Source organism: Grammomys surdaster, unplaced genomic scaffold, assembly GCF_004785775.1.
Source record: "Grammomys surdaster isolate TR1022 unplaced genomic scaffold, NIH_TR_1.0 255, whole genome shotgun sequence".
NCBI classification, from domain to species: domain Eukaryota; kingdom Metazoa; phylum Chordata; class Mammalia; order Rodentia; family Muridae; genus Grammomys; species Grammomys surdaster.
The window spans coordinates 6,630,551-6,657,231 of NW_021604696.1; the positions used below are offsets into that span (position 1 = coordinate 6,630,551).

The window sequence follows — 26,681 nt, forward strand, 5'->3', positions numbered from 1 at the left end:
TTAAATGTCTTTCCAAGGGCTGAAGTACTGGCCCTGTGAAGAAGAGAGAGCAGCCTGTAATGGGCTGGCCCCAGTACCCCCTCTATTCACAGGCCCCTGTACTGATGACAACTGTTCACGGGCTATCACAGAGGCCTCCTTCATACCAGGTGTTGTAAGACTAAGATTTTAGGACTCAAGAGACTGGACACAGTAGGTCAAGAGTCAGTGCCTAGAAGGCTCAGCCAGGGTCTCACCTGCCTAATGCTACAGGCCCACGGAGTATGGAGGAAGATGCTGCCTATGAACATGCAGTCAAGCTTTAATTACTTCCTCTTTTATGACAAACAATGATTCCCACCGGGGGCCAGTGGGATCCAGTTTCTGGAGATCTGGGTGAGGTCTGAGTTCTAGCTTTTTCTCAGGGACTTGCGAAATTTGAGCACCAAGCCACAGCCAGTGGCCAGTGTGTCAGCCTCAAGTCAGGTTAGAACTGTAAGGGAGGCAGGAAAGGAGCAAAGTCCAGCTGTTGCCATTAAGGGCTTGGGGGCTCAGGGCCAGCCCAGCAGGGCACTGCTTGTTGAAGAACTGGGGGTAGAAGAGGGTGTGCAGTTGGGACTGCTTTGTGCCAAGGAGTGAGGCTGGCTGTCATCCTCATCCTCACATTCTCTCAAGCTGTGTGCATGACAGGGCAAGCTATCGACCCTCAGGAACCTCTAGATACTTTGCTCATCTGTAAAATGGGTTTCTACCTATCCCTGCTTCATGGGGGTTCCTCAGGTTCCTGTAGAAAAAAGATCTTCATTCTGTAAACTTTAGCTGTAAAATGTCACTACCTAGATGGCCTGAGGCAATTCTAGGAACAGGGATTACTCCTAGCTATATAAATGCGTGTGGATGCTCGCACGCGGAGGAGGGGTGGAGCACATACGGAGCATGCGCAAGGCCCCGGGTCCAAGTACTCTCCCTGCACTCCCTCAAAAAACCAACCAACAAAACAAAAACAAAAAACAGAGCAGCCTGGGAAATGCTCTTAACACAGCAAGGAGCCAGCTGAGGTCTACAGGACAAGTGGACGGGGTGGACAGCTGTGGCCTCGAGTGCTCCTTCCTGGCCATTCATGACAAACCAGCACTGCTCAGTTCTTCAGGGCTGTGATTCTCTGCATTCGTTCATAAACAGGCCTCCCTGTGTTCCCTTCTGCATCCCCTCCCTGGGTCCTGGACTAAGAATGAAGGTCCCCTGAGACATCCCCACCCTGCATCACGCTCGTCCACTCCACCCTTTCCCTTTGGAGTCCAGCAGCTGCAGTGGGGGTGGATGTACTGCTGGATCTGCCAAGCCCCGCTGACTGACCACTTCCCTTTCCTCCCAGGTCTAGGGGATTATGGGACACCACCTGGGGCTGACAGTGGGCCAGCAAGTCCTGCCAGCGGATGTAAGTCTGGGTAGCTAGGTCCTTGAGTTTGGTCCGGTGCATGGCCTGGGGGCTCTCCCGGATATGGGTGCTGATGTGGCGGTCCAACTGCATGCACAACAGCTGCAGCTCGCCCTGAGGAGGAGAAGGAGGAGGCATGACATAAGCCAGGCATATTCTAGAGGCCAGGGCAAGAAGGAGAGCTAAGTCAGAAAGGGAGGGACATCTCTGAATGTCTGCTGGAGGGGGCCCAGGCAGCTTCTAGGGGCTAGGCCACCATCCCTTGGGAATGGCTCTTGGGACTCAGTGGGAGGAGGCAGCCCTGGCAACCCTCGCCACTTCTTTATTGGCCTCTCACTCCGCAGTTCCTAAGGGAAGGCTGGCTCTATCCTGGCTAGTGTGGCTCCACACTGCTTGATCCAGTAGGTACTACTGACCATCCAACCCTTTCCTGCTCCAGCAGGTTGGGAGACTCACCCATTGATCAGGAGTAATGTCCTGGCTACTGACCACGACCCCCGCCAGTGTCAGGAGGCTGTGGCAGAGATAGCAGATCTGGAGAGAGAGCGAGAGAGCACAAGGATGCTTTCCTAACTCTGAGCCCGTGGACATTCCAATTTCTCAGCACAGCAGCAGCAGCAGCAGCAGCTTCCAGGAAAGCATCTTCAAGAGGGCCTCACTGTCTCAGAGCTGTGACTGTTCCAGTACCCTGTACCCAGGACCTACATTTATCCTGGGACTCCAGAAGCAGAAGCCCAGAGAGCTTGTACACTCCCCACCCCTGCACAGCCTGTTTGCTAAGTCACCTACACCTGTAGCTAATGACTGAGGGGATACCATCCCTTGTGTCACCTCTAGGTCCCCCTCTCATAAATGTGCCCCACAGTGGATAAGCACCTGCACACACCTAGACATAGCACCATTTGACAGTCATCCCTGACGACAGACAGGAAGTTGGTGAGGGGAGGGGAGGCCAGTAGAAGCAGTATGCACTGAGTATCTGCGTGCTTTCTCCACCCAGTCCACCTTCACTGTTGCCACTGGACACTTCAGACATAAAAACCAGGACAAAGGCCATGTGTGAGGGACTGTAAGTTCAAGGCCAGCCAAGGCTGCTACATAGAAAGACTGCATCTCAAAAGATGAAAGAAAATATTCAACAACAATGAACACACAAAGAGACAACAAGAAAAAGAAGAAAATTAGGACAACTGCCAATTCTACTGGACAAGAAAAAGAATTAGCCCATGACGCCCTTGGACTTTCTATCAGAGGTATTCATTTAGAGGACATCTGCCTGCTATACAGAGTAAGTGAACCATGTAGTGCCTAACGGGCAGAGTTACTGACACCAGGCAGCCTGCTCTTGGCACTGAGGACCACAGTCTGCAGGCACACTGTACTACACAGAGGTCCTTTAGCCCTGTCCCCTGGTTCCTTTTATATCTAGGATAAACAGAGTGGCTGCACACCTGGGGCCTGTGGCAGAGCTACCATCCCAGGGAGAGGAGGGATGGAGGACCAAAGCCCCAGGAGAGCCAGGAGGGCTGAGCATGGACCAAGGAACCTCCCTCAGAACCACTTCTGGAGGTACGTAACTTGGCATTGTGGACTAACTTTTTGAGACCAAATGTATCCTGTGGAGAAATGCCACCCTGGTGTCCGGCAGCAGCATTTGCCTTGCTTAAGACCAGCAGAAGAGCCGGACAGTGGTGGCGAATGCCTTTAATCCCAGCACTTGGGAGGCAGAGGCAGGAGGATTTCTGAGTTCGAGGCCAGCCTGGTCTACAGAGTGAGTTCCAGGACAGCCAGGGCTACACAGAGAAACCCTGTCTCGAAAAACCAAACCAAAAAAAAAAAAAAAAAAGTAAAACAAAACAAAAAAGACCAGCAGAAGAGCCATAGCCTCTTGGGAGCCTGAATCCACAGGTACATCTACTAGGTGGCAGTAAGGAGACCTACACATGACAGGTCCGAAAGAAAGCCAACAAGTATGGGTCTCCAGGAGGGCTATCATGAGATTATCTAAGCTTCTCAAATGGGCTCCTGCCCGCTGCTGTACCTCCTCCTGGGCTGCCCCCAGGGTCCTCAGCAGACCCTCTGTGTTCTATAGCCTCAGGTCTGTGCACCCGACTGTGTAAGTCAACTTGACTAAGACGGATCCTACTCAGAGCAAGGAGGAGCTTTGGGAAGCATTGAATGATTTGCTTAACAAATACCAAATCTCAGCTTCCCAGTAGAGCAGAGAAGGAAAGAGTCCTTCTGATTCTGGAAAGACTGGTGGGGGCTGCAGAGAGGAAGTGACTAAGCCAGAGTGGGCCTCAAAAGGACAAAATTTGAGGCAAAAAAAAAAAAAAAATGGCCCTAAGGGGGCAGAGGCAGATTACAACACCAGACAGATCCTGAGGGTTGATGCTAGAGACAGGCAGGCATAGGGAGGGGGCAGGGCTGGCCAGCCAGGTAGCTAGCAGGGCCTGAATTGGGGTGGGAGGGCCTGGCTGAGGGTGGGGCTGGCAGCGGAGAGTGTGTGGAGCACAGGAGCACTGCATTGGCTTGCTGACTGCTGACTAGATTCCTGGGGGAGCTGGGCTAGAAGGTAGCAGTATCTGGTGTGGGCCAAACACACCAGTAGGCACAGTCTTTTTAGGACAAAGGATTCCAAGGTGTGTCTTTTATATTCCTATTGCTGTCCTCCACACAGTGTGTGCGGGCGTGTGGGGGTGGGGTGGGGCATGCGTTTGTGTCTGTCTGCCTGGAGCCGACTCAGCTTACATATGTAAAGCACACACTCTTCCACTGAGTGCACCCTCAGCCCACATCCTCCTCCTCCCTCAGTTATGAGTACTGGGGGAAGGACTAGAGATGGCAGCTGCCAGCACCCAGGGGGAAGGCTCACACCCACCTAGAACTCCAGCTCCACGGATCCCCATGTACACGCACGCACACACACACACAAAGAAAAAGAGGTGGGCAGTATAGGGAAGGAGAAAAGAAAGGGGGTGATGTAATTGTATTTTAATTTTATTTATTTTTTTAAAGATTTATTTTATTTATATAAGTACACTGTCCTCTCTTCAGACACACCAGAAGAAGGCACTGGATCCCATTTTAGATGGTTGTGAGCCACCATGTGGTTGCTAGGAATTGAACTCAGGACCTCTGGAAGAGTAGTCAGTGCTCTTAACCACTGAGCCATCTCTCCAGCCCCTGTATTTTAAGTTTTAAAATAAAAATATGCCTGTAATCCCAGAAGGGATCAGGCTGGATCCCTTGGAGGCTGGATCAGAAGTTCAAAGTCACCCTTAGCTACACAGTAAGTTCAAGGCTAGACTGGAGTACCTGTCTAAACAAACAAACAAACAAAAATAGATTTTACTGATAAAAATAGAAAAATAATAGATTTTACTGATAGAATCAGAATATAACTAAATTTGTTAAAGGTTTTTTAATGGGACCCTGACCATTTTAATTGAGCCTAACTGGGTTTAGAATAAGAAAGGAACATGGCCTTGGAAAGAAGTTGAGGCCCCCTTGTGACAGACAAAACACTCAGGATTGAGCAGGGCAATGTCGAGAAGGGGAAGAGGATGCCGAGCAACAAGGGCGGTGGGGTTGGGGGGTGGGGCGTTGTCTAAAGAAGACTGGGAACTATCCCAGGTGTAAAGACCTGGGATGCCAACAGAGTAACGGAAGTGTGTGTGTGTGTGTGGGGGGGAAATCTAGTGACTCCTCACCTCTGAGGCCTTTCTCTTGTAAATGCCTTCTCTAGCACACCCCACCCCCACAGGAAGATTGGCCTGCCTCCAGTTCAACTGTGGAGGTCTTTACATGATCTGGGATGCTGGCCTTAGCTTCCAGAGTGTAGGCTCCCAGGCATGCCCTGGAGGAAAGGCTAGCAGGGTATGTGCCCTGTGCGTGGGGTTCACTAGGAAAACCCAAGCAGCAGCGCACAGCTCCAGTTTCACACTTCAGTCCTCACTGCTGATTCCCATAATTTAATCTTCTAGGAAAACCGCAGATAAACAACTCTGAGGTGTGTGTGTGTGTGTGTGTGTGTGTGTGTGTGTGTGTGTATTTGGTCTTGCTGGGGGAGGAGGGACAGAGTGTTCATCAAATTCTCTAAGCTGTTCCTCCAAAGGAAAAGCCCAGATGCATGCCAGCCTCGGGCTTGCTGTGTTTTCCCTTTAGAGTAGCTCTTTAACAGACTCTGACTTTGAAGCCTCAGGGCTCTACCCAGAACTCAGGACAGGCAGATGCTTGGGTCCCCTGCCAGAGCTTTTTTTATTTTGGGTGGGTGGGCTCTGGCCTTGGGGTGTTGCTCAGTGATAGAACCCTGGTCTAGCAAAGGTAAAGTTCTCAGTTCCATTCTTGATCCCTCTAAAACAAGAGTACAGTGTGGCTCATGCCTTTGAACACAACATTGGAGAGGTGGAGAAGCTTGCGGGCCTGCCCAGCTGGTCTACAGGCCAGCCCAGGACTACACAGTGAGAACCCGTCTGAAGGAACAAGCTCCAGCTCTGTGTACAATCCCAGCACTGGGCAGGTAAGGAGCAAGTTGAGTTCAGCTTCCAATACATAACAACCTTTAGGCAAACCTGGGCTACTTAAGACTGTCTCCAAAAGCCGGGCGTTGGTGGCGCACGCCTTTAATCCCAGCACTTGGGAGGCAGAGGCAGGCGGATTTCTGAGTTTGAGGCCAGCCTGGTCTACAGAGTGAGTTCCAGGACAGCCAGGGCTATACAGAGAAACCCTGTCTCGAAAAACCAAAAAAAAAAAAAAAAAAAAAAGACTGTCTCCAAAAAAAAAAACAAACTAAAAGCTAAATGCCCATGCACTGGGGGAGGCACAGGCAGGCAGATCTGAGTTCAAGACCAGCCGGCTCTATAGAGTGAGTTCCAGGACAGCCAGGGCTATTCAAAGAAACCAACTAACAAACAACACCAACTTTCAGTGTGGACTCAAGCCCTGTCTAGACTTTGTCTCGCCTTACTTCTTCAGGACATGCAGGCGAAGGTCTCATTTGTGGAGGCAGAGTGGCTGGTTCCTCTGTGTCAGTCAGGGAAGCCAACTGTTAGCAGGAGCTAGGGGTTGCTCTGGGCCTGGAGCAGGCAAAACCTGAGACCTTTCTAAGTGTCACTAAGACCTTTCTAAGTGGGCAGGCAGGGATGGTCCCAGTAGGAGCAGGATGTATGTGAAGTAAACAGCCAGAGTAGAGAGCCACATTTTCCTGTCAGTTACCTGTTCCTGTCCTATCTGCCACCACAGAGACTCAGCAAGAAGTAGTGGCCAGAGGTGAGGACATGGGCTTTGCCTCTCTACCTTTAGGGACACAACTGGCCTTCCCCCGAGAGTCCATCCATGGGAGGTCCTATCAGCGTGTGTGTGTGTGTGTGTGTGTGTGTGTGTGTGTGTGTGTGTGTACCCAGGGGCTTGGGGGAGGGAGTTAGCCCTCCAGGGTGGTAAGGCTGTGATGCCCAGGCCTCGCAAACCTTGTTTGGAGCAGCAGGGCTCCAGCCAGCTCAGGAACCTACCCCCTCCTGCATGAACATGAATCCAGGCTGGGAAACCACAGTGGGTAAGAGATCCGGGAAATCTCAGCCAAGAACTCAGAGAGAGGCAGAGGATGAAGAACAGGGCGTGCCTGGACCCAGTACTGACAAGCTAAGGCAGTACTGTCCCTGGGTCACACTGCCAGCGAGGCCCTTTGCTTCCACTTCCTGGGTCTCTCCCCAGAGTCTGGTGGCAGAGCTTTTCCCAGAAGCTCACTGTGGCATGGCTCATTCTGGCCCTCCTCCAAAGCAAGGGCCCTGGGATGAAAGGATCACAGGGCTTGTCACCCAGCAGGCAGCAGGCAGGCAGCACCTCTGGTTGTCCTTCAGTTAGTTCTGATCTCAGCTATCACCCCTTAAGTCTTCTGGGTCAAGTGGAACTCATTTGCAAGTTTTTGTCAAATGAGACAGAAAGGAACATGGGTGGACATTTCCCAGGAACTTCATCCTTCAGGAAATCCCCAGCTAGTTAATGCCAAGGAGGGTAGGCTGGGTTACTGACACCAAAGGGAAGAAGGGGTAAGGGAGTTCCCAGGAAGCCACTTTCTCTAACACAGCAGCACAGTTTCTCCCATCTCAGGTCATGCCCAAGGATGTAGTCTTACCCCCGGAGTCTTTAGATGGAACCCTTTCCTCAGAGCCTGTGGGGCAGAAGGAGATAGACTTCTCAGGGGCAAGAAGACTGTGGAAGCAGGTCAAGCCAGGCTCTGGGCAGCTGCTAGGTAGGGAAGAACTGGGGGGAGCTGAGGCTAGCCCAGGAACACTGAGGAGGAAGGATGAAAAAGATGCACAGGCCGTAACTCTCTAAGCCATGTTGCTGAGGCGCAGCCTCAACTGGCAGGTGTCTGTGCACCTGCTCAGCAGCTCCAGGATGCCGGGACTACCTCCTCTGTGTCTGCCTCTGACATCACAGGCCCTGGCTGGTGGCTACCCTGGGGAACATGCATTCATCTCAGTCTCCAAGGTCTGGAGGCCAGCCCAGCCTGACAACGGATCCCAGAAGAAGCCTGTACTGTCATGCCACCTCATGTGGGTCCTCTCGGGGACTGGCTGAAGTTGAGCTCTGGAAGCTGTGCTGATCATTAGGTCACCTGTGTGAGTGGTGGACTATGATTCATTCACCTTTTAAAATTAAATTTAAAATCTAGAATCACAATCATCCTGGCATTCAGAGGGGACATACAGAGAAGGCCTGGTAACACTATGTCTCAGCATGTGTATAAGTTCAGCCTTGGCTAGGTCCCCAACATGTTCACTGAGGGAAAAATGTAGCAAGAAGCAGATGTCTGGGTTCTTCCTCTTTATCAGGAAATGTTCCCTGTGCATGTGTGTGTGTGTGTGTGTAGGTGTGTGTGTATAGGTGTGTATGTGCGTGCACATACACACATGCACTTGTATAACTGTTCTAAATGGGGATGACACTGAGAACAGAAGTCCCTGGATATCCTACAGACAGGACAGAGAGACCAGGCTATTTCTGTGTAGATGGGGTCCATCAGCCTGTGCTCTTGGGGTTGGGCAAACAACAACGTCATTTATCCTGAGTAATCCTCAAGTAGGGCTACTCCCAGGCCCAAGCCAAGAGTTTCAGCTCAAGGAAAGAAGTGGGCTCTAACCATCTCTGGAGTCCTCCAAAGCACAGGGCATCCATGTTTCTGAGCCTGCCTTATCTGAGTGCTGGCACTTGGCACCTGCCATCTTGGATCTGTAGGACATCATTTCTTCTCTGTTCTCCATGCAGACCTTATAAACTGTTCTCCTTGTCCGTGCAGCTCCAGGTTCAAGGTTATAGCCCTGACCTTGGCCTTGGCAGGCACTTGATTAGCCACCAAGCAGAGGGCTACAAGCAGACATCTGTTCTGAAAGAAAGGCTAGCTTCCAAAGTGACCCTGCCCAGGACAGGGCAGTGGTCACCAGTCCTAGCACGTAGGAAATGACGAGGACATATGATTGGCTGCTAGGAAATGAGACGGGTGACATAATACCCTTCCTAGCCCAGAGTCCCTGAAGATACAGGGTCACAGGCACAGTCTGCCAGATTCACCACTAGGTAGGGTTAGGCAGGCCACTATTTTGCAAACGAAAGTGAGGGGCCATATGGGTGGGTGGAGCCCTGAAAATGGAACAGGGATGCGGCCACTTAAGGGTGAGAGGGGACAGGCCGGCAGCATCCAGACAGGAACAGGACTTCCGGCTCAGCTGCTGAGAACAAGCACTAAATGAAAAGTTGCTCTTAGGACCCCAGCTGGGTCCAGAGGCGGGAGGTATCTTCCCAGGGTGCTAGAGGATCTGAGAGGCCCAGGATGTACCTATACACCCCCACCCCCACCCCCCCACCCCCAGACATTTCCTCAGTGTGAACCTGAGCCTGTTCTAACTTCCCAAAAAATGAGTTCTGAGACCTCTCACAGTGATATCCTCTTGTAAGTTCCACCTAAAGTTTGAGTATGGACCCTGAGGGCTCTTGCTCCTGCTCTGAGGACTGAATGGGAGCCGGGAAGCTTTGGCATAGGAGGCAGGGGTGGGACTTAATATTCAGGAAGGCTGGGCATGTGCTGAAGTACTGCCATTTGACAGCTGGATTAGGCTTGTCTCCCTAGGGTGGAATCTCAGGGCTATGAGCAAATCCTTGGGAGAGTGATCCCACCCTTCCCACCCTTCCCCTCTGGGGTCCTGGGTTAGTGGGGGTCAAGGAAAGTAAGATGACAGGCAGCTGCTTCTCGAGCTGGGACCAGAGATGCTGATCCCACAGGAGTCTAGACAGAAAACTTAGCTCTGCCAAGGCCCATAAGCCCTAACTATAAGAGTCTATGTATGTGACTGTGTGTGCGTCCAAGCTTACACAAGTGTGTGCATATCAGCATGTGGACCTGAGAGCATGTGTGAGCATGTGGAGCTCTGCAAGGAGTAACTGGAACTGGCCATCTGTAAAGAGAGCTGGTTTCTCTCAAAGTCCATGGCAGAAGAACAGGACGTACTGTACAGCCCAAAGTTTCTAGGTACCTAGGACATATCCCTTTCCTTTGTAAGAGTGGCCTAGCTTCCTGTCCCCTACATTTAGGCCAAACTGTTCCATGGTGGTGTCTACAGAGTTGACTCCAGCAGAATACATGTGACCTGGACCAGCCAATCATGGTCCAGGCCAAGCCAAGGAGACTTGACTTTGAGACAGATGCTCTTTCTTTACCCCCCCCCACCTTCCCACCCCCCACCCCCACTCCCGGCTGAAAGGAGGTCAACTCAGGGTTTCCCACAAAGGCAGCAGGGAGCCTCTCTGGGAATGCACCAGAGGGTAGAGCCAAGCATGGGGAAAGTGACACTGGGGTTTTGTGACACTGTGCAAATAACCCTGGGTTCACCTAAGCCCGGGTCATCTAAAGAGGTGCAGCAAGAACAAAGAGAAGGGACTGAAGGGGTGAAAGGCAGCCAGCAGCCGAGATGCAGCACTTAGAGCATGCTCCTACAACCCACTCTGGGCTCATTCAGTCCTGGCGGAGAGAAGCAGCAGCAGCAGGCAGACTGGGCTCAGGGCTGGCATGGCTTACTTCTGCTCAGGTTGGGCATTTCAATGGAGGCCTGGGACTAAGGTTAACTTGGGACCCAGCCTTGCAGGCATCTCTTTATGTTCATGAAGGGAGTACATAGGCCATGAGATATGTGAACTGTTAGGACCCTCAGGGTTCAACAGACAGGCAGTAGAAGACAGAAAGACGTGACACCAAGGCCATTAGCATGCAGGGTGCTGGCTGGGGTGTGATCTCAGGGCTGTAGGTGACAGGGACAGAGGCTGCAGGGAGCCACATTTGAGTATGATATAACAGGTCTGAAGGCAATCTACAGGGACCAGAGAAGTGGAGACACTCAGGTAAGAGCAGCAGGACAAGCTGACAAGGCACTTGCTGGAAAGGAACCCTCAGGGTCCTTCAGAGCCCTAGGCTGACTGGGGTGAAGGAGAGAGCAGGCCAAACCTCCAGCTGGCTAGGCTCCCTGGACCCCACCCTGCCTCCTGGGCTTCACCCTGTCCCTGCAAGCCTGGCTCACTTTCTTGCAAAGAACCATGATTTCTGGGAACCAAGCAAAGCTGGCCTGGGCCTGGGCCTGGGCCTGGTCTACAGGTTCCTAGACTTGTATGTAATTCAACTCTCCGAGGGTCAGCCTCTCGGAGGCCCAGGTTTCTGACAAAATACAGCTGATGCTCTTCATTTTGGAGGAAGGAAGATGGGACAAAACCACAAGCCAGCCAGGGAAGAACCAAGGAGTCTTCATGTCTATTTTCTGTTCCTCAAATCCAGTTTCCTCCCAGCTCTCTGAACCCTGGCCTGACCCACATTTACAGCACTGGGTTTGGGGGTGGAGTATTGCCTTTTCAGGTGACAAAGTGGGGACAGGCTCCAGGATCCACTTGTCTTTGAAGATGACACAGGTTCAAGACAAGCCCAAGGGAATACCGGTCCCTTTGTTGGGGTTGGAAGTACCAGCAAGAGAGGCCAGAGGCTAGCACAGAGATGCCAGAGGGCAGCTAACCCTGTCCTGTCCCTGCAGTGAGATCTGGCCTCTCCCCACCACAACCTCCCATTAAGGCAGTTCTTGGCAGGGTCAGCCAGCACAGGGACAGACTGCTGCAGTCTACAGTTGCAGCAGAAAAAGTAGCAAAACTTGTTCACCAAGTCTCTCAACACACCTGGCACACCACAAAGGTTTTCAGGAGATACACACAGGGCACTTGCACACAAACACATGGCAGGCCCACGCCCTGCACACAGGCTGGGCAGACACACACACCTCTGTAGAGTTGCAGCTGGCTGGAGCCAGTCCCCAGCATCACCCACACTCAAGAGTACATCCTCCCCTATAAAATCATTTCTCTGCAAACACTGCTCCTCCATCAGCAAGCTTCCCCAGGCTTCTGCAGCACATGCGACAGCCAGAGAGTGAGCCTTAAGGAATGAATGCACATGCAGGAGGCTGACCCATGCATGGACAGTCCTCAGTGAGCCTCAAGCTGCCATCCTTGGAAGGCATCCACTAACACGCTGAGAGGAGGCACATTTGGGGTGGTGGGGGGGAGGGAGGGGGATGAGGGTGGGGGTGGGTAAGGCAAGCTCCCAGTGCCAAGTTGGCCTCCTTATCCTTAGTTTTCATTCCACAGTGGAAGAGTTTAACTTCTTCAGATTTAACCAACTAGAGAGACACTCCCATCCTACAGTCAAGATTCTGGTTCCCTAGACCTTCTGTCTCACACTGGGTGCCATTAATACAGCACCCAGCTGTGAGGTAGCTCAGTAGCAAGCATATGCTTGGCACGTGACCAGGCATCATGACACTCAGCAGTGTCAGAGAGAAAGTACAAGTATGTATATCTACATGTGTATAGACATATATATATATATATATATATATATATATATATATATATATACACACACACACACACACACACACACATGCACATGTGTCTATACACTTATACATATAATGTAAACGTATATACATAAAGCAACAGACATGGGAGAAAAAGCAAAAATTAGTTGGAAGCTGTGGTTAAACAGGAACAAGAAACACAAGGACAGATTTAACAAGACCAAAACATCAGCCATCTCTGTAAAAGTCAATAGTTCCCAACTCAACTCTGAGACTGAACTCCTAGAACTAGGCCACATCTGGCCATATACAGATGACGCTTTCCATAGTGGAAAGCAAAGACCCTAGTGAACCCTGGTGCTGGATTGGATGGCTAGGCTGGTAGACTGGAGGAGAAAATTGAGTCAAGTTATGCAATGTTTGTCTGCCTGCAGCCAGAAGGCCAGTCTCACAGAGCCTGGGAAGGAGCTGTCTCTGGCAGAATCATGTCCCTGGGCCAAAAGGAAGCACTGGGAAGCCAGCCCTCCTGTTGTTACACTCTCTTCTGTGTAAACACTGTCATCTCCCACCTGGTGCTGACAGGAGGCCTGCCTCTTGTTAGGTGCCAGGCCCCAAGCATCTTCTCACCTAGATCTTTATCTTACCCTGGGTAAACCCAGCTCACACCAGGCGAGCCCAGGGCATAGACAGCCATTGAGAAGCTCAGCACTCTATATAAATATTTTGAGGTGGTGTCTTGTTATGTTATGTTGTGCAGGCTGAAATTGAACTCATGGGATTGAAGAATGAACCCCCACCCCCACCCCAATTTCTTGAATAGCCTGGACTACAGGTTCTAGGCACACTTTAAAATGCTGAGAGTCCTCTATCATCTAAAGCTCCTCCATTTTTTGGTAGTGCAGAGACTTGAACATGTGACCTCACGTAAGCTACGTAAGTACGCTACTACTGAGTTAGGCTCAGGCCCTCCACAGACAGCCTTACTTTTCAAGCGTATTTTTGTCTGTGCTAGTAGCATGTTAAGTGACTTTGACCTTGCTAGGACAGAAAGTCTGCTTGGGAACCCAGCCTGCTCCTGCCTCCAGTCCAGCTCACTCCTCCCTCCCTGCCCCCACAGTGGAAGCCTGAGCAGTTGCTTCTTTTGTTCAAGTACTTGGTGGTTAGCTTTCCCAGGCAGCAACCTCACTAACTTATAATTACCAACAATGCCCTGTGATTGGCTCCCTCATTACCCAAGGTAATACTTCTGAAGTCCAGGGTTCCATAAACGTCTGTGGTCTTAATGATACAAGGACATTAAGAGACCAGGGGGCTGCTACTGTGGAAGGCAGAGAGAGGGCAGGAGATATGGCCGGAGCAGAGCAGAACAGAGCAGAGCGGGAGAGGGGTCAAACACATTCATTTGTTGAGTTTTTCATTTAGTGGCAATGCTAAGACACACAGCTGCCCACAATCCAGTCAGCCAGTCAGCCATGCAAAGGGACAACAGTGGGACAGACGGCAACAGGGGAGCCTTGTGGTGCCCACAGATCTTCCCTGGAGGGAGGAGGAGGGTTAGCCAGCCTGAGGCAGAGAGGAGGTGGGGAGACAAGGAGAGCCTGCAGAAGTGTTTATTTGCAGGGTTGGTGTAGGGCTATGACCCCTACAGTTTAGGGCAGGAAATCTCCCAGACAGGAGTGAGTTTAGCGTGGGATAGGCAGAAGCAAGCTCAGCATGGCAGCCCCAGAGGCTGAGAAGAGGCCATCTCCTTCTCTTTCACGCATGATCACCTCCAGTTGACCTGAACTCTGGCCTCAGTTTCCCCATTGCACTCGAGATGCAAACAGCAAAGACTTTGAGCTCTGGGGATGAAAGGCTGCCCCATCCCAGACCACCACTCCCTGTAAAATAGGGCGGATGACGCCGCTGCTCATTTTGGCTGCTGAGTAGCCCCATCACATCTTTGAAGATGAAACATGCTCAGGCCTAACGAGGAGTCAGTCTGCTGAGGTGGGGTGGGGCCTAGTCACCTGCCTGGCCCCTCCCAGACACCACTGCACTCAGCCCAGGCACAGGCCTGCAACCATGTCACACTTCTCTCTACCCTGGCAGTTCACCAGACCCCATGCCCACCACGTACGTACCTGCTGTCCCTGCCCTCCCTCACCCCCCCCTCCCCGCTTGCCTCTGCCCTTAGTTGCTTCACTCCAGAGGACACGGTGAAGGGAAGCCCACAGGCTCTGTAGCTGTCTCAGCTGCAGAACGCATTCCGAGAGCTGCCCTTGCCCCACCTTCCCTTACTGTTGTCCCCAACCAGTATACTCTCTGTTCTGGGGGCACTGTGCACCCTGGACGTGCTACCCTCCTCTTCCCCAGCTTTAAGGCAAAACTGATGATTCTAACAGGTAACCCAGGAGGGAGAGGCAGCTGCGCAGGAAGCCTTGCACACAGGATGCTGTGGCCTGCTTACTCTCCCATCCAGTGACTACCATATACACACCTTCTGCCATTGCTACCAGCAGGTCAGAACTGTGGTGAGCCTGTGCAATCCTGGGGCCTGGAGGAGCCATTCCCCTGCTGGGTGAGGCTGTAGCCTGACTCCCAAGGCTCCTTCCTAGAAGCCAGACCGTCTCTGCTCAGGCAGCCCAGACAGTGGCCTTGTCTTCCTTCTCCCTCTACTCCTCTTCTCTAGTATCCAGCTATGGCTGACTACCTACCCAGGGGCTGACCCCAGATCCTTTCTAGAGGCCCCTAAGCTGACTAGAAAACATCTGTCAAAGGAAGAGAGATAGTCAGATGATACCTACCTTCCGGGGAGACTGCTGCCTTGTAAAAGCACTGATTCAAATCCCAGGCAAAGATAACGCACCCTGCACGTTCTAGAAGGGGAGCGTGCACCTGGGGATTATCCCATCTTTGTAATGGCTCATTTGTGTTCATTAGGTAATTAACTCACTTATCTGATTCTCAGAGTGATGCCCAAAGGCTGGACTCCCGGACTGTTAACACTCAAGCTCAGGAGTGACATTTTTGAATCCCTGCCTTCCTGAATGTAATAACCCCTACCTCCACTCTTCAGCCTGAGTCTCTAGGGACAGAAGATTCCATGGAGACCCATGTGGAAGCCCCCACGCCCACCGTGGTCCCTGCTCTGAAACCCCAAGAGCCCACAGGCCTCTGCTGTTACTGACCTAACCTCCCAAACCAGGGAGACTCAGTGCCCTTGACCTGCACAGAAATTTGGCTTTCAGGAAAGCTGGTCAGTGCTTGGAAGAACTTCTGTGGAAGAACTGCGGAAAGGTCAAGGTCTAAGTCTTGTCAAGAGAGGTTGGACAAAGCTCTCTTGGTGTGCCTGTACCCACAGCCTCACCTGTGCCTACACGCACGGGTGGGCACGGGTGGGCACGGGTGCTAATTAAAGGGTTTGGAGGAGTACTGAGCGCCTCCTCCTCACACAGACAGAGCCCGCTGGCCTCTGGCCTCCAGTGGCTCGTGGTTCTGGAAGGACTAGCAGCCACAGGGCCCGCAGGCTGTGCAACGGAAACAACCCCACCCTCCCTGCTAACTTGGGGAGCAGGGTGTTAGTGAAGGCAGGCAGGGCCTGAGGTGCTCACCTTGTGGTCTAGTTCAGTACTGGCCTTTGACTGTTGCCCCAGACTGGATGGCAAAGTTTCAGCGCCCAGACACTGCCTGAGGGATGACGGCCTCATGAGGCTGAGGAGCTGGCTGAGCAAGGCTAGCTGGGGAGGAGAAAGGAGATTGTGACTGAGTGTGTGCACAAGTGTTCTCAGAGGACACCCTCAACTCGTGGCCAAGGCTCAGAGCCCCAACTTCCAGGTTGGAATCCACCTCTCACTTATGAGCTGTGACCTCTTAGACTCTGGGTATTTTGTCCCTAAAACAGTTCACACCCTCTTCTTCCTAAGAGGAGTGACATGTATATGGTTTATGGGCACTTTCTCTCTCTTTCTCTCTCTCTCTCTCTCTCTCTCTCTCTCTCTCTCTCTCTCTCTCTCTCTCACACACACACACACACACACGGTGAGCCCTGTGATGAATTAGGAAGCTCCCCTGAAGCTTAAGGGTTTACCTTAAATCCTTGGAAAACCAAGACTAAAAAAGAGATTCCCTCTGCCACTGAGCCAATAGTCCACTTTCCCCTGCATCCCTCTCCTGTCCCTTAGCTTGTGGCTGTGACATGTTCAATCCACAGGAAGAGGACCCTGTGTCTTCAGCTACATCTGTCCATCCTGTGAGCCATAAGCACAACTTCTCTGCCTACCTGTTCCTAAGTCCTCTTCATCTGTACTGCTCTTTTCTCTCCAGGGAATTCCTAGCATTGCGTCTTCTAAGCTGTAAGGAACTTATAACAGGAGGGTCCCCACAATATAATAGTGTCCTCCAATACCAACAGCACTGTGTGTTAGAAATAAGGTCTCCCCTGTAATCCGAGCTAGCCTAATCCTTGTGCCCCACCCAGGTCTGCCTCCCTGCTGGGATTAGGAAACTCACACCCAGGCTTACTATCTCTTTTAATGTATTATTATTATTATGTATTCTGGAGATTGAACTCAGTTCATCAAGCTTGGTGACAAGTGCCTCTATAGTGACAGCCATTTCACTAGCACATTTTAATTTTATTTTTAGATAGGGACCTGCCTGCCATGGTTCCTGGCTGGCCTGGTACTTCCTATGTACACTAGGCTGGCCTCAAACTTCCAGCAATCTTCCCACCTCTGCCTCCTGAGTACCCGGATGTGTGCCTGGCCCAGATCTCTTTTTCTTTTCCTAAAACACTGTACTATTTTCTTGTCTAACAAAATAACCAATAATTCACTCTCATCCAATATCTATCTTCTCAGTCTCAGAAATATCCTCTCAGTTGGTCTGTTTAGATGGAGACTCCCCGTAAGGTCTACAGGGGGATTTGGTCATGTTTTAGTCTACCAGGCACCCCACTTCCTGCTTAGCTTTAAAGACACAGCCCAACCCCCCCTAGTGAACCTGTAGCTAGCCCCTCGCTCTAGACACCCCAAAGATGGGTTTGGGCAGTTTAGACAGGGGCCCAGCAAGAACTGCCCGGATGCTGGGACATGGCTCGGTAGAGAGGCAGGCCAGCCCCAGTCCTTGCTCCTCTAAGGCATCCATGTGCAACCCAGGGATGGGGCGGAGGATGCGGATGAAGGAGCATCGAGTGACAGGGTAGCAAGAGGACAATCTTCTTAGATCTAGCAGGTGCAGTGTACCTACAAGAGAGCGCTGAGCCCCCAGCCCAGCTCCCGGTTTGAGCCCAGCCGGGTGGCACACAACACCTGGCTTCCTCCTGTGACTCACCCACCAGCACCTGCTCTGCACTTCAGCTGCCCTCAACCTTGGAAGCCCTGGAGAGCAGCTGGGCAGGGAGAAGGCAGAAGAGGGGCTAGGAGTCAGGCTGGCTTTGGCTCCTGGAAGGAGGCCAGGCCTTCTCTGCAAAGCGGAAAGAAGGCAGCAAAAAAAGAGGGGAAGGTCTAGGCAGAGATCGCTTCCATCTGAAACAGCATTGCCTTGCGCCTGCCTTCTAAGTCTGGGGATAATTTTCAAAACAGCCCTGGCCTTTAGCATGCTGGAGGCTCACAGCTGTGCAAGCACAAGGCTGCCCCGCCCTGCTTCCAAATCCACACCCCCAGAGTGACTGAAGGCCCGATTCAGCAGAGCCAGGACCCTCCCTGCTCTAGGCAGTGGGGGCAGGGCTGGCAGGGAGAGCACAGACCGAGCACTTGCTCACGATTGTGTTTTTCCTCTCGTTCCAGGAAAGCAGCTTGGTGGTGCTTCGGTGCACTCTTGCAATCTGGTCTCAGATTCGCTTTTGTTTCCCGAGTTGCCCCACCCCCACATACCACTCTCTCTCCAGGATTAGAGCTTTTCTGGTCTCTAAAGGGCCTGTAGAAGGAGGGTCAGGACCAGACCAACATTGCCCCACCTCCACTGCAGAGTGCCAACTCAGCAAACACTCAGTCCATTAGGGCAGACACCTCAGGGCAAGAAGTGAAGATCACCCAGAAGGACAGGCCTCCACTGGCCTTGCCAGTCTCCTGGCAGGAAGAGGCAGAAAGGATCCTGGCAAACCAATTGTCTACAACAGCATGTGGCTCGTGCTCTCAAATCCTGGCAGTGGCTCCAGTTTGCACAGGAGAGGCGGCTGTGGGACACCAGGAGGTTCAAAGTGACCTGCTGTTGCTCTCCAGAGCCTGGGCTCTTATCTGGCTTCCGAATGGAGACAGTGCAGAACTGCCCCCTTGTTGTTCCTAGTCCACGGTCACATCTAACCCACAGCCTACACTACCAGCGCTTACATCCTTGCTGTCCCCTGCCCTGTAGTTTTTTCTCTATAGCACCATCTACTCCACCAGGCACAGAATTCACGTGCTTAGTGTCTGTCAGCCCCTCCCTGGTTATGAGGTCAGGACTGTCAGCATCGCCTTTTCCTGCAGTGTCCACAGGGCCAAGCACCACGCCTGGCACATGGCTGAAGCTTATTAAGTATTCATTAGACAAGTGAATGGCTAAATAGCAGGTTAAGGCATTAGTTAACCGTTTCCTAGGAGATTCAAACTTTTGTATCCCATTCAAAGACCTTGCTTTCCAAATTTATTTATTTATTTATTTATTTTTTACTTTTATTTTTTTATTTTTTTCGAGACAGGGTTTCTCTGTGTAGCCCTGGCTGTCCTGGAACTCACTCTGTAGACCAGGCTAGCCTCGAACTCTCGAACTCAGAAATCAGTCTGTCTCTACCTCCCAAGTGCTGGGATCAAAGGCGTGCACCACCACCGCCCGGCACTTTCCAAATTTCAAGACATGATTTGGGGCTGGACGTGGTGGCATGTGCCTCTAATTTCAGCACTTGGGAGACAGAAGGAGGGCAGGCAGATCTCTGGGTTTGAGGCCAGTCTGGTCTACATAGCAAGTTCCAGGACAGCTAGGATTACATAGAGAAACCATATCTCAGAATTAAAAAAAAAAAAAAATACATTTGACCAAAGTGGCTTGTGCTGGACATGGTGGCACATACTTGTTGTAAGCCTAGGACTTGTGAAGCAGATGCAGGGGGATCTCAAACTCAAGAGCAAATGGCTTCATAGCAAGTCTCCAAACAGCGGGTTGCTAGGACTGCTCAGAGGGTAAAGGTGCTTGCGGCCAAGCCTGAGTAACTTGAGTTCGAGCCCTGCATCCAGCACCACGGAAGCATGGATTCCTGCAAGCTGTTCTCTCCCCTCCACATGGACACTGAAGTGTGTGCACACACACAATAAACAAACACACACTTTAAAAAATGCTTTGCCTTGCCTTTGTGTTGCAAGAGGCTGGTATAAGAAACAAACTGCTAGTTTCCTCCCAAACCTGTTCCACCTGCATCGCGCCCGCCTGCCTGGCTGAGGAAAGCCTGGCTCCTCCCCTCATTCTAGTCCTGGAGGACTCCCACCTACCTCCCCCTAGCCCTGCTGACTGTCCTTGGGAAGTGACCTGGCATCTAGCCACGACTTTGCTACTGTCCCTCTAGACCAGCAGCCCTGCAGGATGATAGGCTTGCCCTCCTCGCTCCTCCCCACAGTGTGGTCTCAACACAGCAGCCAGCCAACTGTAAAGCTGCTGCAGGTCAGTTTCTGTCTCTCTTTGCGGCTGTGGCCCTCACTCACCTCTGTGACCCTGCCTCTGTAATCTACCTCATTCTCTGCTCTTGCCACACCAGCCTCTGTCTGCTTTCCCTCCAACCTAACCAACCCTCCCTTCCTGAGCCCTGAAGCCTTTGTAATGCTGTTTCCTCTGCTGGAAGTGACCCCCACTCACCCACCCAAAGGAAGCCTTGCTTCCTACAGCTCTGTGCACAAATGTCCCTTCCGTCTCTTCACCCTCATAAGACTGCACCTACCCAACACTGCTTCTCCCTTTTCTGGCTTTTTCTCCACAGCTCTTGGCATTTTCTGCAAGTTCACCCTAAATGTTACTTTTTCTTGGTGCCTCGGTTGGCCTGCTTGAACTATAACTATCACACAAGAGGAATCTCATTTCATTCAGCTCGTTCCTGCCCAGACCAGACTCTAGAGCACATTGGGGCCTGAGGCCAAACAGCGACTGTTTCTGAATTATTCCCAGTTTTCAATGGAACAATAGGAATTACTGGTCCAACCTGGGACTCTCCTGGAAGATGAAAGTGCTGGGTGGTTGCCGTCTACCTACCTACTGTCCCTCAAGCCCAGCTCTCTAGCTCTGTCCTGCTCCTGGAGCTCAGGTTGTGGTTTAAGGCAGGAGCAGAGAGAGGGCAAGCAGCTTGGGTACTGAAAGCCCTTCCCCCTTCAAGCCCCAAGCCTCTGCTTCTACAAGAGTCAACTCCAGAAGGCCCTTCACAATGGTCTAGGCTGCCACACACCAGGGATTGGGCTGGAGAGGTTGAAGCAGCATGCTGCAGTGGTCAACGGTGCAGTTCTAATCCTCGCTCCACCCCTGCCCTACCTCATGGCCCTGGGGAGCGTCCCTGACTCAGTTTCCCCATTTATAAAACATGGATGGAGTATGAGCTCTTCTAGCCCCAGGTTCTGAGGAAGGCAAGCACTAAGAACAGTACTCAGAACACAGTGAGAGCCACTGTGTGGACACAAGTATTACAGATGGGAAGAGGTCAGTGCACAACCACAGCTGTGTGCATATGTAGGGTGAGGTCGGCCCAGGAGAGAAGACCCAGCAGCCAGGGACTGGTGTGTGAGGCGTCACGGCTGGCTGTGGGGACAAGGTGGTCCTTTGAAGGCAAGCGTGAGGAATGGGTGTAATAGGTCAGACTGTGAACGTGAATGCCTGGTGACCAGACACCAGGATGAGCTGATGGTGAGATCTGAACACACCTGCTGGGCTTTCCTCTAGAGCCACCAAGGTGAGGTTCCGGCTCCTGCTCCTCCAGGCAGAACGCCCAGCAAGCAGGGACTCATCCTCTAAGCCCTCCTCCACAAGCCTAGCCTCAGGCAGTGTTAGTCACCAGGTCACAGCTAGCTGGTTCACCTTCTTCTGGAGCTGTCTGGTTTTGTCACACCTGGCGTCTGAGGCTGAGCCTGGGCTAGTTTCCTAGTCAGTGTGTAAGGAGCAGACAGGTATACAATTGGCCCACAGCAGTCACAAGCAGGCAGGTGTAAGAAAGGACCGACAGGAAGCGAAGCCCTGCTCCACTTGCCTCCAAGGCCTAGTGATACTGGGACTCTTGCTTGTTGCAGAGACCTCCTGAGCTAACTCCTGACTAAGCAAACAGCACTCACACCTTGCCTCCCTCCTGTGGCTCCCCTCCAGGCCCAGGCAGCCCCCTAGGCTCCTCCCATGCTTTCTCAACAGTCTCAGGCTAAGAGAACCTACCAAGCCTTGAAATGGGCCCACCTTTGAGTCACTGCTAACACAGCTTCTGGGTACAAGGCCCCAGGGACCTACCCTCCTTCGAGTCCTGACTTCCTTCCTCTTCCTTCCTGTCAGGCTGTCATGGCAGCTGTGTCTCAGTTGTGCCTGCTCCTAACTTCCTAGCCTTCTGCCCTCCCTCCTTCAGAATGACAGAACTGAGCTCAGTGGGGCCGTGCTCTCCCAATGATGGCTTTTTGGAGCGTCCTCTCCTTGGGTACTCTGGCACTCTCTTTCTTGGCTCTTTCTTTATCCCACAAGCATTACAACTGCCTTCCTGGTGTGGGCCAGGCTCTGGGCTGAGGGGCAATGGAGAGCAAGCAGACATCACTGATTTCCGACTCTCAGGGGCCTCAGAGATTCTACCTGGGAACAGGAGTGTGGGCAGCACAATACAGATACAAGTAAAGAAGGGTAGCAGACATGGCCAGCAGGCCTCCCTGAGATGACATGCTAGCCAGAGTAGAGACGACAAGTTTCTGCCATGCTAGGGTGAAATGTTCAAGGCTGGGAGCAGAGGGGAGGGGGCTGAATCGAGAACCAGGCCCAGCCCTCTCCTTCCAACCTAACCAACAACACCTCTCTTAGCTTCCTCACAAAAACTTGTCTATAGTTCTTGAGCTACCTGGCCTGAGGATGTGCTGAGCGGGCCTTTTCCTGTGTTCCTGGCTGCTCAGTGTTGACCCTGAAGCTGCAAGGATCCTAGGCAGATCCCTAGGGAGACAAGAGGAATCTCTTTCAACTGCCTAGCTTATCCTTGCAGCCTCATGGAGGCCATGGCCTCTGAGCTAACAGGCAGTAGCTCCTCAGAGAGGAGCAGGGCGAAGCTGGGACTCAGCCCTGCTGTCCCAGGGACATGTAGCCCCGGGATGGGGACTCTGGTAGGAGCAGCTATAATAGGATTTCTTTGTGTCTTTAGTGTTCTGTCTATAAAGTCATGGCTGGGGTTTGGGGAGTGAAGGATGGGAAGGTCCTGGACGCTGGGAACTGAGCTCCGTTCCTCTGTACTCTGTATGAGCAGCAAATGTCTTAACTGCCCAGCTAATCTCTCCAGCCCTGTCAGTGTCCCCAGTGGACAGTCCCACATCAGCATGTATACAGCCTATGCATGAAGTTAGGAGGGAATGGAGTGAAGGAGGGACCGAGGAGGCCTTAGGGGAAACAGCAGGAAGGTGAATGAATATGTTGTGGGCATGTATGAAATTCTCAAATAAAAATACTAACGACGCCGGGCGGTGGTGGCGCACGCCTTTAATCCCAGCACTTGGGAGGCAGAGGCAGGTGGATTTCTGAGTTCAAGGCCAGCCTGGTCTATAGAGTGAGTTCAGGACAGCCAGGGCTACACAGAGAAACCCTGTCTCAAAAAAACAAAAACAAAACAAAAAAATACTAACGACAGCAGTACGGCTGAAGCCGAGTCTGTAACGCCAGCTCTGGAGGCTGAGGCAGGAGGAGCAGGGAGACTGTCACAAAACAAAACAAAACACTAGAAAAAAAAAACCTGAAATGACATCTTGTAATGCCTGTTTTCCCGTAATTCACAAACTGTAATACAACTTCTCAACTCACACATCCAATCAGTCCCCAGTGCCTAGGACATAGTTGTGCAAACAATAATAATTTTTAGAGTGCTAGAATTAAAGTGTTGGGATTAAAGGTGTGAGCCATCACACCCACCTTGCCCAGGCTGGTCCCTTAACAACTAGGCTCAAATAATCTTCCTGGCCTGGCCTCCCCAGTAGCTGGAAACACAGGTTTCATCTGCCATGCAGATAACACCCAGGGCCATACACACACGCTGGGCAGATGCTCTACCACTGTACCATGCCCCTGGTTCCGGTAACTGTTGAACAAATGACTCTGAGTAAGACATTCAAATCCAGCTTAGGTCTGGGGATGGTCTCTCTGATTATACCTCAGGTAAAGGCAGGTTATGGGGAGAGGGTCTGTGGCCTACCAAAGCCTGGTCCTGCTGAGGCAGACTCACCTGGGTCTTCTCTCCTGAGAGAGGAAGTGACTCTTCCTGACCCAGCATCCGGGCAATAACCATGAGACTCAGCTGACTTCTTAGCTGCCTGAGAGAGAAGAACAAGAGACTCTGAGTCGGGTAGGCTGCAGGCCTGAGAGCTTCTGAATGTTCTGGAAAGCATGGTGAAAAGCAGGTTACCCAAGAAAGCATAATACATTTTTCTTTGGAGCTCTAACCCCCTCAGATCTGTATGTATCTGTGGGTCTGGATGGATGGAACGTCTACTCGGAAATGGACCAACATTCCTACCTCTGAGTAATAAATACTCACAGATGAAGAGACAGAACTGGGTGAGGCTCAGTGGTAGAGCATAGCATGCAGGAGAGCCTGGAGACTGAACCATAAACAAAGCAATAATCTGAGAAGAAAATTGTAGAGATGAAGGGGCTAACAGTAAGGAAGAAAACATGCAAATAGAGGGGAAAGGGGACAGGAGGAAAAACACATTCCCTCTGCTCTTCTCTTGGTCCTGCCATGTGCACTGACTCTCAGATTTCAAAGGACTTCAAGCAGGGTGGGTGACTGGCCTCCTGAGACCAGGTTTTTTTTTTTTTTTTTTTTGTGTGTGTGTGTGTGTGTGTGTGTGTGTGTGTGTGTGTGTGTGTTCACCCACTATTCGGAGAACTTTCCTTGGGATTCCCCTCCTACATCCTGGGCCTCAGAGTGACTCAACCTCTGAAGTAGCTTTTGGGTCTTCATTGGATAGTTAAGAGAGTATAACTTCCCTGTGGGGCAGCTAATGTGACAAGGTGGTCACCTTATAGTGCTGTTTGTCCTCCTGTCTCCCAGCAGGACAGACTTTAGGAGGGGCAGAAAAGAGAATGAGAGAGACAGAGGCCCAGGAATGCCCAGAGTCAGTTGTATGTAAGCCACCAGCCCCAGCTCCTAGACCATTTGCTCCCTGAGCTGCCTGTGAACAGGCTTCCTGCTTCATTCAGCTGAGCTGGACATCTGAGCCAGCTAGCTATACAGCAATGCCTAGTCAGTGCTTACTCAGGACTGAGCCATCTTCTCCTCGGGAAGGAAGGTCTCAGTGGGGCTTCAGATTGGTTCCTTGGGTCCTTAAGCACTTGGGGGAGTAAAGAAGAGATGAAGGAAGAAGAGACCAAAGGATGGGACTGAGAGTTGTCCTGGGATCCCTGAGCTTAGGTAACAGGACAAACTCTCAAGCCAGTATTCTATAATTCATCACCTAGCTTTGCTGAGGAGATAGATGGCACTGTGTCCTTCCAGTATCTCCAGACACTGGTCAGCAGGCAGTCAGCCCTGTGAATGGAATTATCTATCCTGACAAGGATGGCACCTGGGCCTTACACAGGTGGGTGCCATGCCACAGAATTTCATTCTTATTCTCTTCAGGAGTGACTTCTGTGTGGCCACCACACAGTGCTAAGTAGCCCACTCAGAATGGAAGCCCACTGGGTTTCAGAAACTACTGTTTTGAGCCATGCCAGGGAGTAAGATGAACAGAGGAAGGAGAGTAAGGCCTACGTTAAAGCCTGCTAGAAAAGGTACGTCTGAGACTGAACTCTTAGAGGAGAAATGTTTGCAGGGAACGACACTACTACAGGGACCTCCAACAGGTCCCTGCAAAGACACCACTGGGACCAGATGTGGCAGGTACTGATGGCTTGGTAGCAGATATCCCAGGGCCACACTTGCCCTTGTGAGGGAGTGCTGAGGCGGACCTCCTCCATGCTTCTTGGAGGCTGGGGAGCTCAGAATCAGACTAGGGCCCGAGCTCTGCGAGCTGTGTTGATTTTGTTTTAAGTAACAGTTAGAAAAATCAGAAGAATCAACAAAGCGGGAGGCTCTAGATTTAAGAGAAGATTGGCAGGCAGGGTCAGCACACATCTGAAGGGCTATGGTGGGAATGGTCACTCTGAGTAGGGCAGAGGACCATGGGAAATTCCATAGCTGACAGGAAGGCACACTGTCTCTTTAGAAAACTAAAAAGATTTACTGAGGATACATATATACACCTACCCCATGGATTTTGCAGTCCAGCTCCTGTGTTCACACAGAGAGGTGCTCATAGCAGAGGCACTCCACCAAGCAGACTGGATAGTTTCTACACGCTGCCCCCACATGTCCCCATCACTCTGCTGCAGGGGAGATGAGGACTACAAAAGGAGATGATGATGCATTTACATCCCATCCCAAAGCAGGGAGGGGTGGATCCGGGCAGGCTCCGGGTGGATTTTCTCCCCCAATCTGGGTGCTAGTTTCACATGTGTATGACTTGTGAGAACTCTACCAAGTCACATGCTCAACGGCCTGTCTGTCTGTCCATCTGTACACTTTGGTCAATAAAGCTATCATACTAAAAAGAGATCCAGCTGGAAGGGATTTGTGCATGTCAAGTTTAGCAAATTAAAATATAGGATGCCCTGCTAAACACAAACTTCAGATAAAAAACCTTTCTGCTCTTCTCTCTGTCTTAAAAGAATGCTATTCTGCGTTGTGTTTGTATTTCATCTGGCAACCGAGGGGGAAACTAACCATTCCCTCCAGAACTCTGCCTAGCTTTTAGTCTTGCCCTCCTTCTGCAAAGGCATGGGGGGGGTCCCAGATTTTCCTTGGGGACCCTGAGAACTGTAGCATTGAGGACAGGCATCTTCCATTGGAGCTGAGTCACAGGATGGTCAATACGAAGAGCCTATCCCGATCTTCCATGGTCCCTACTCTAGGTTCTGCCTAAAGCCCAGCTTCCTCTTCATCATACCCTCCACCCTGGCCCGCCTGTAGCTGGGACCTGCTTTCCAGTTGTTCCTGGGAGCTGGGATCCAGGAGCAGCTGGGCCCAGACACAGTGGGAGGTAAATGGTTCTTCCAAGCTGCTGCTGCCCTGCTACAAAACTTACTGCCAGAATCAGGAGTCCTGCATCTGGGCTTCATTAATCCCCCCCCACCACACACACACACACACACACACACACACACACACACACACACAC

At 51.6% G+C, this 26,681-nt stretch overlaps 1 protein-coding gene across 2 annotated transcripts in view; it reads right to left on the reverse strand.

Moving 5' to 3' along the window:
* Fam178b (family with sequence similarity 178 member B) overlaps positions 1–26,681 on the reverse strand; it is a 90,100-nt gene continuing 63,419 nt past the window's right edge. For both annotated transcript variants that reach the window (XM_028775506.1, XM_028775505.1), the window contains 5 exons: positions 23,684–23,771; positions 15,900–16,025; positions 1,874–1,951; positions 1,379–1,531; positions 1–33 (listed from right to left, as the gene is read on the reverse strand). In XM_028775506.1, coding sequence (XP_028631339.1) covers positions 1–33; positions 1,379–1,531; positions 1,874–1,951; positions 15,900–16,025; positions 23,684–23,771 — 478 coding nt within the window. The remainder of the gene's footprint in view (positions 34–1,378; positions 1,532–1,873; positions 1,952–15,899; positions 16,026–23,683; positions 23,772–26,681) is intronic.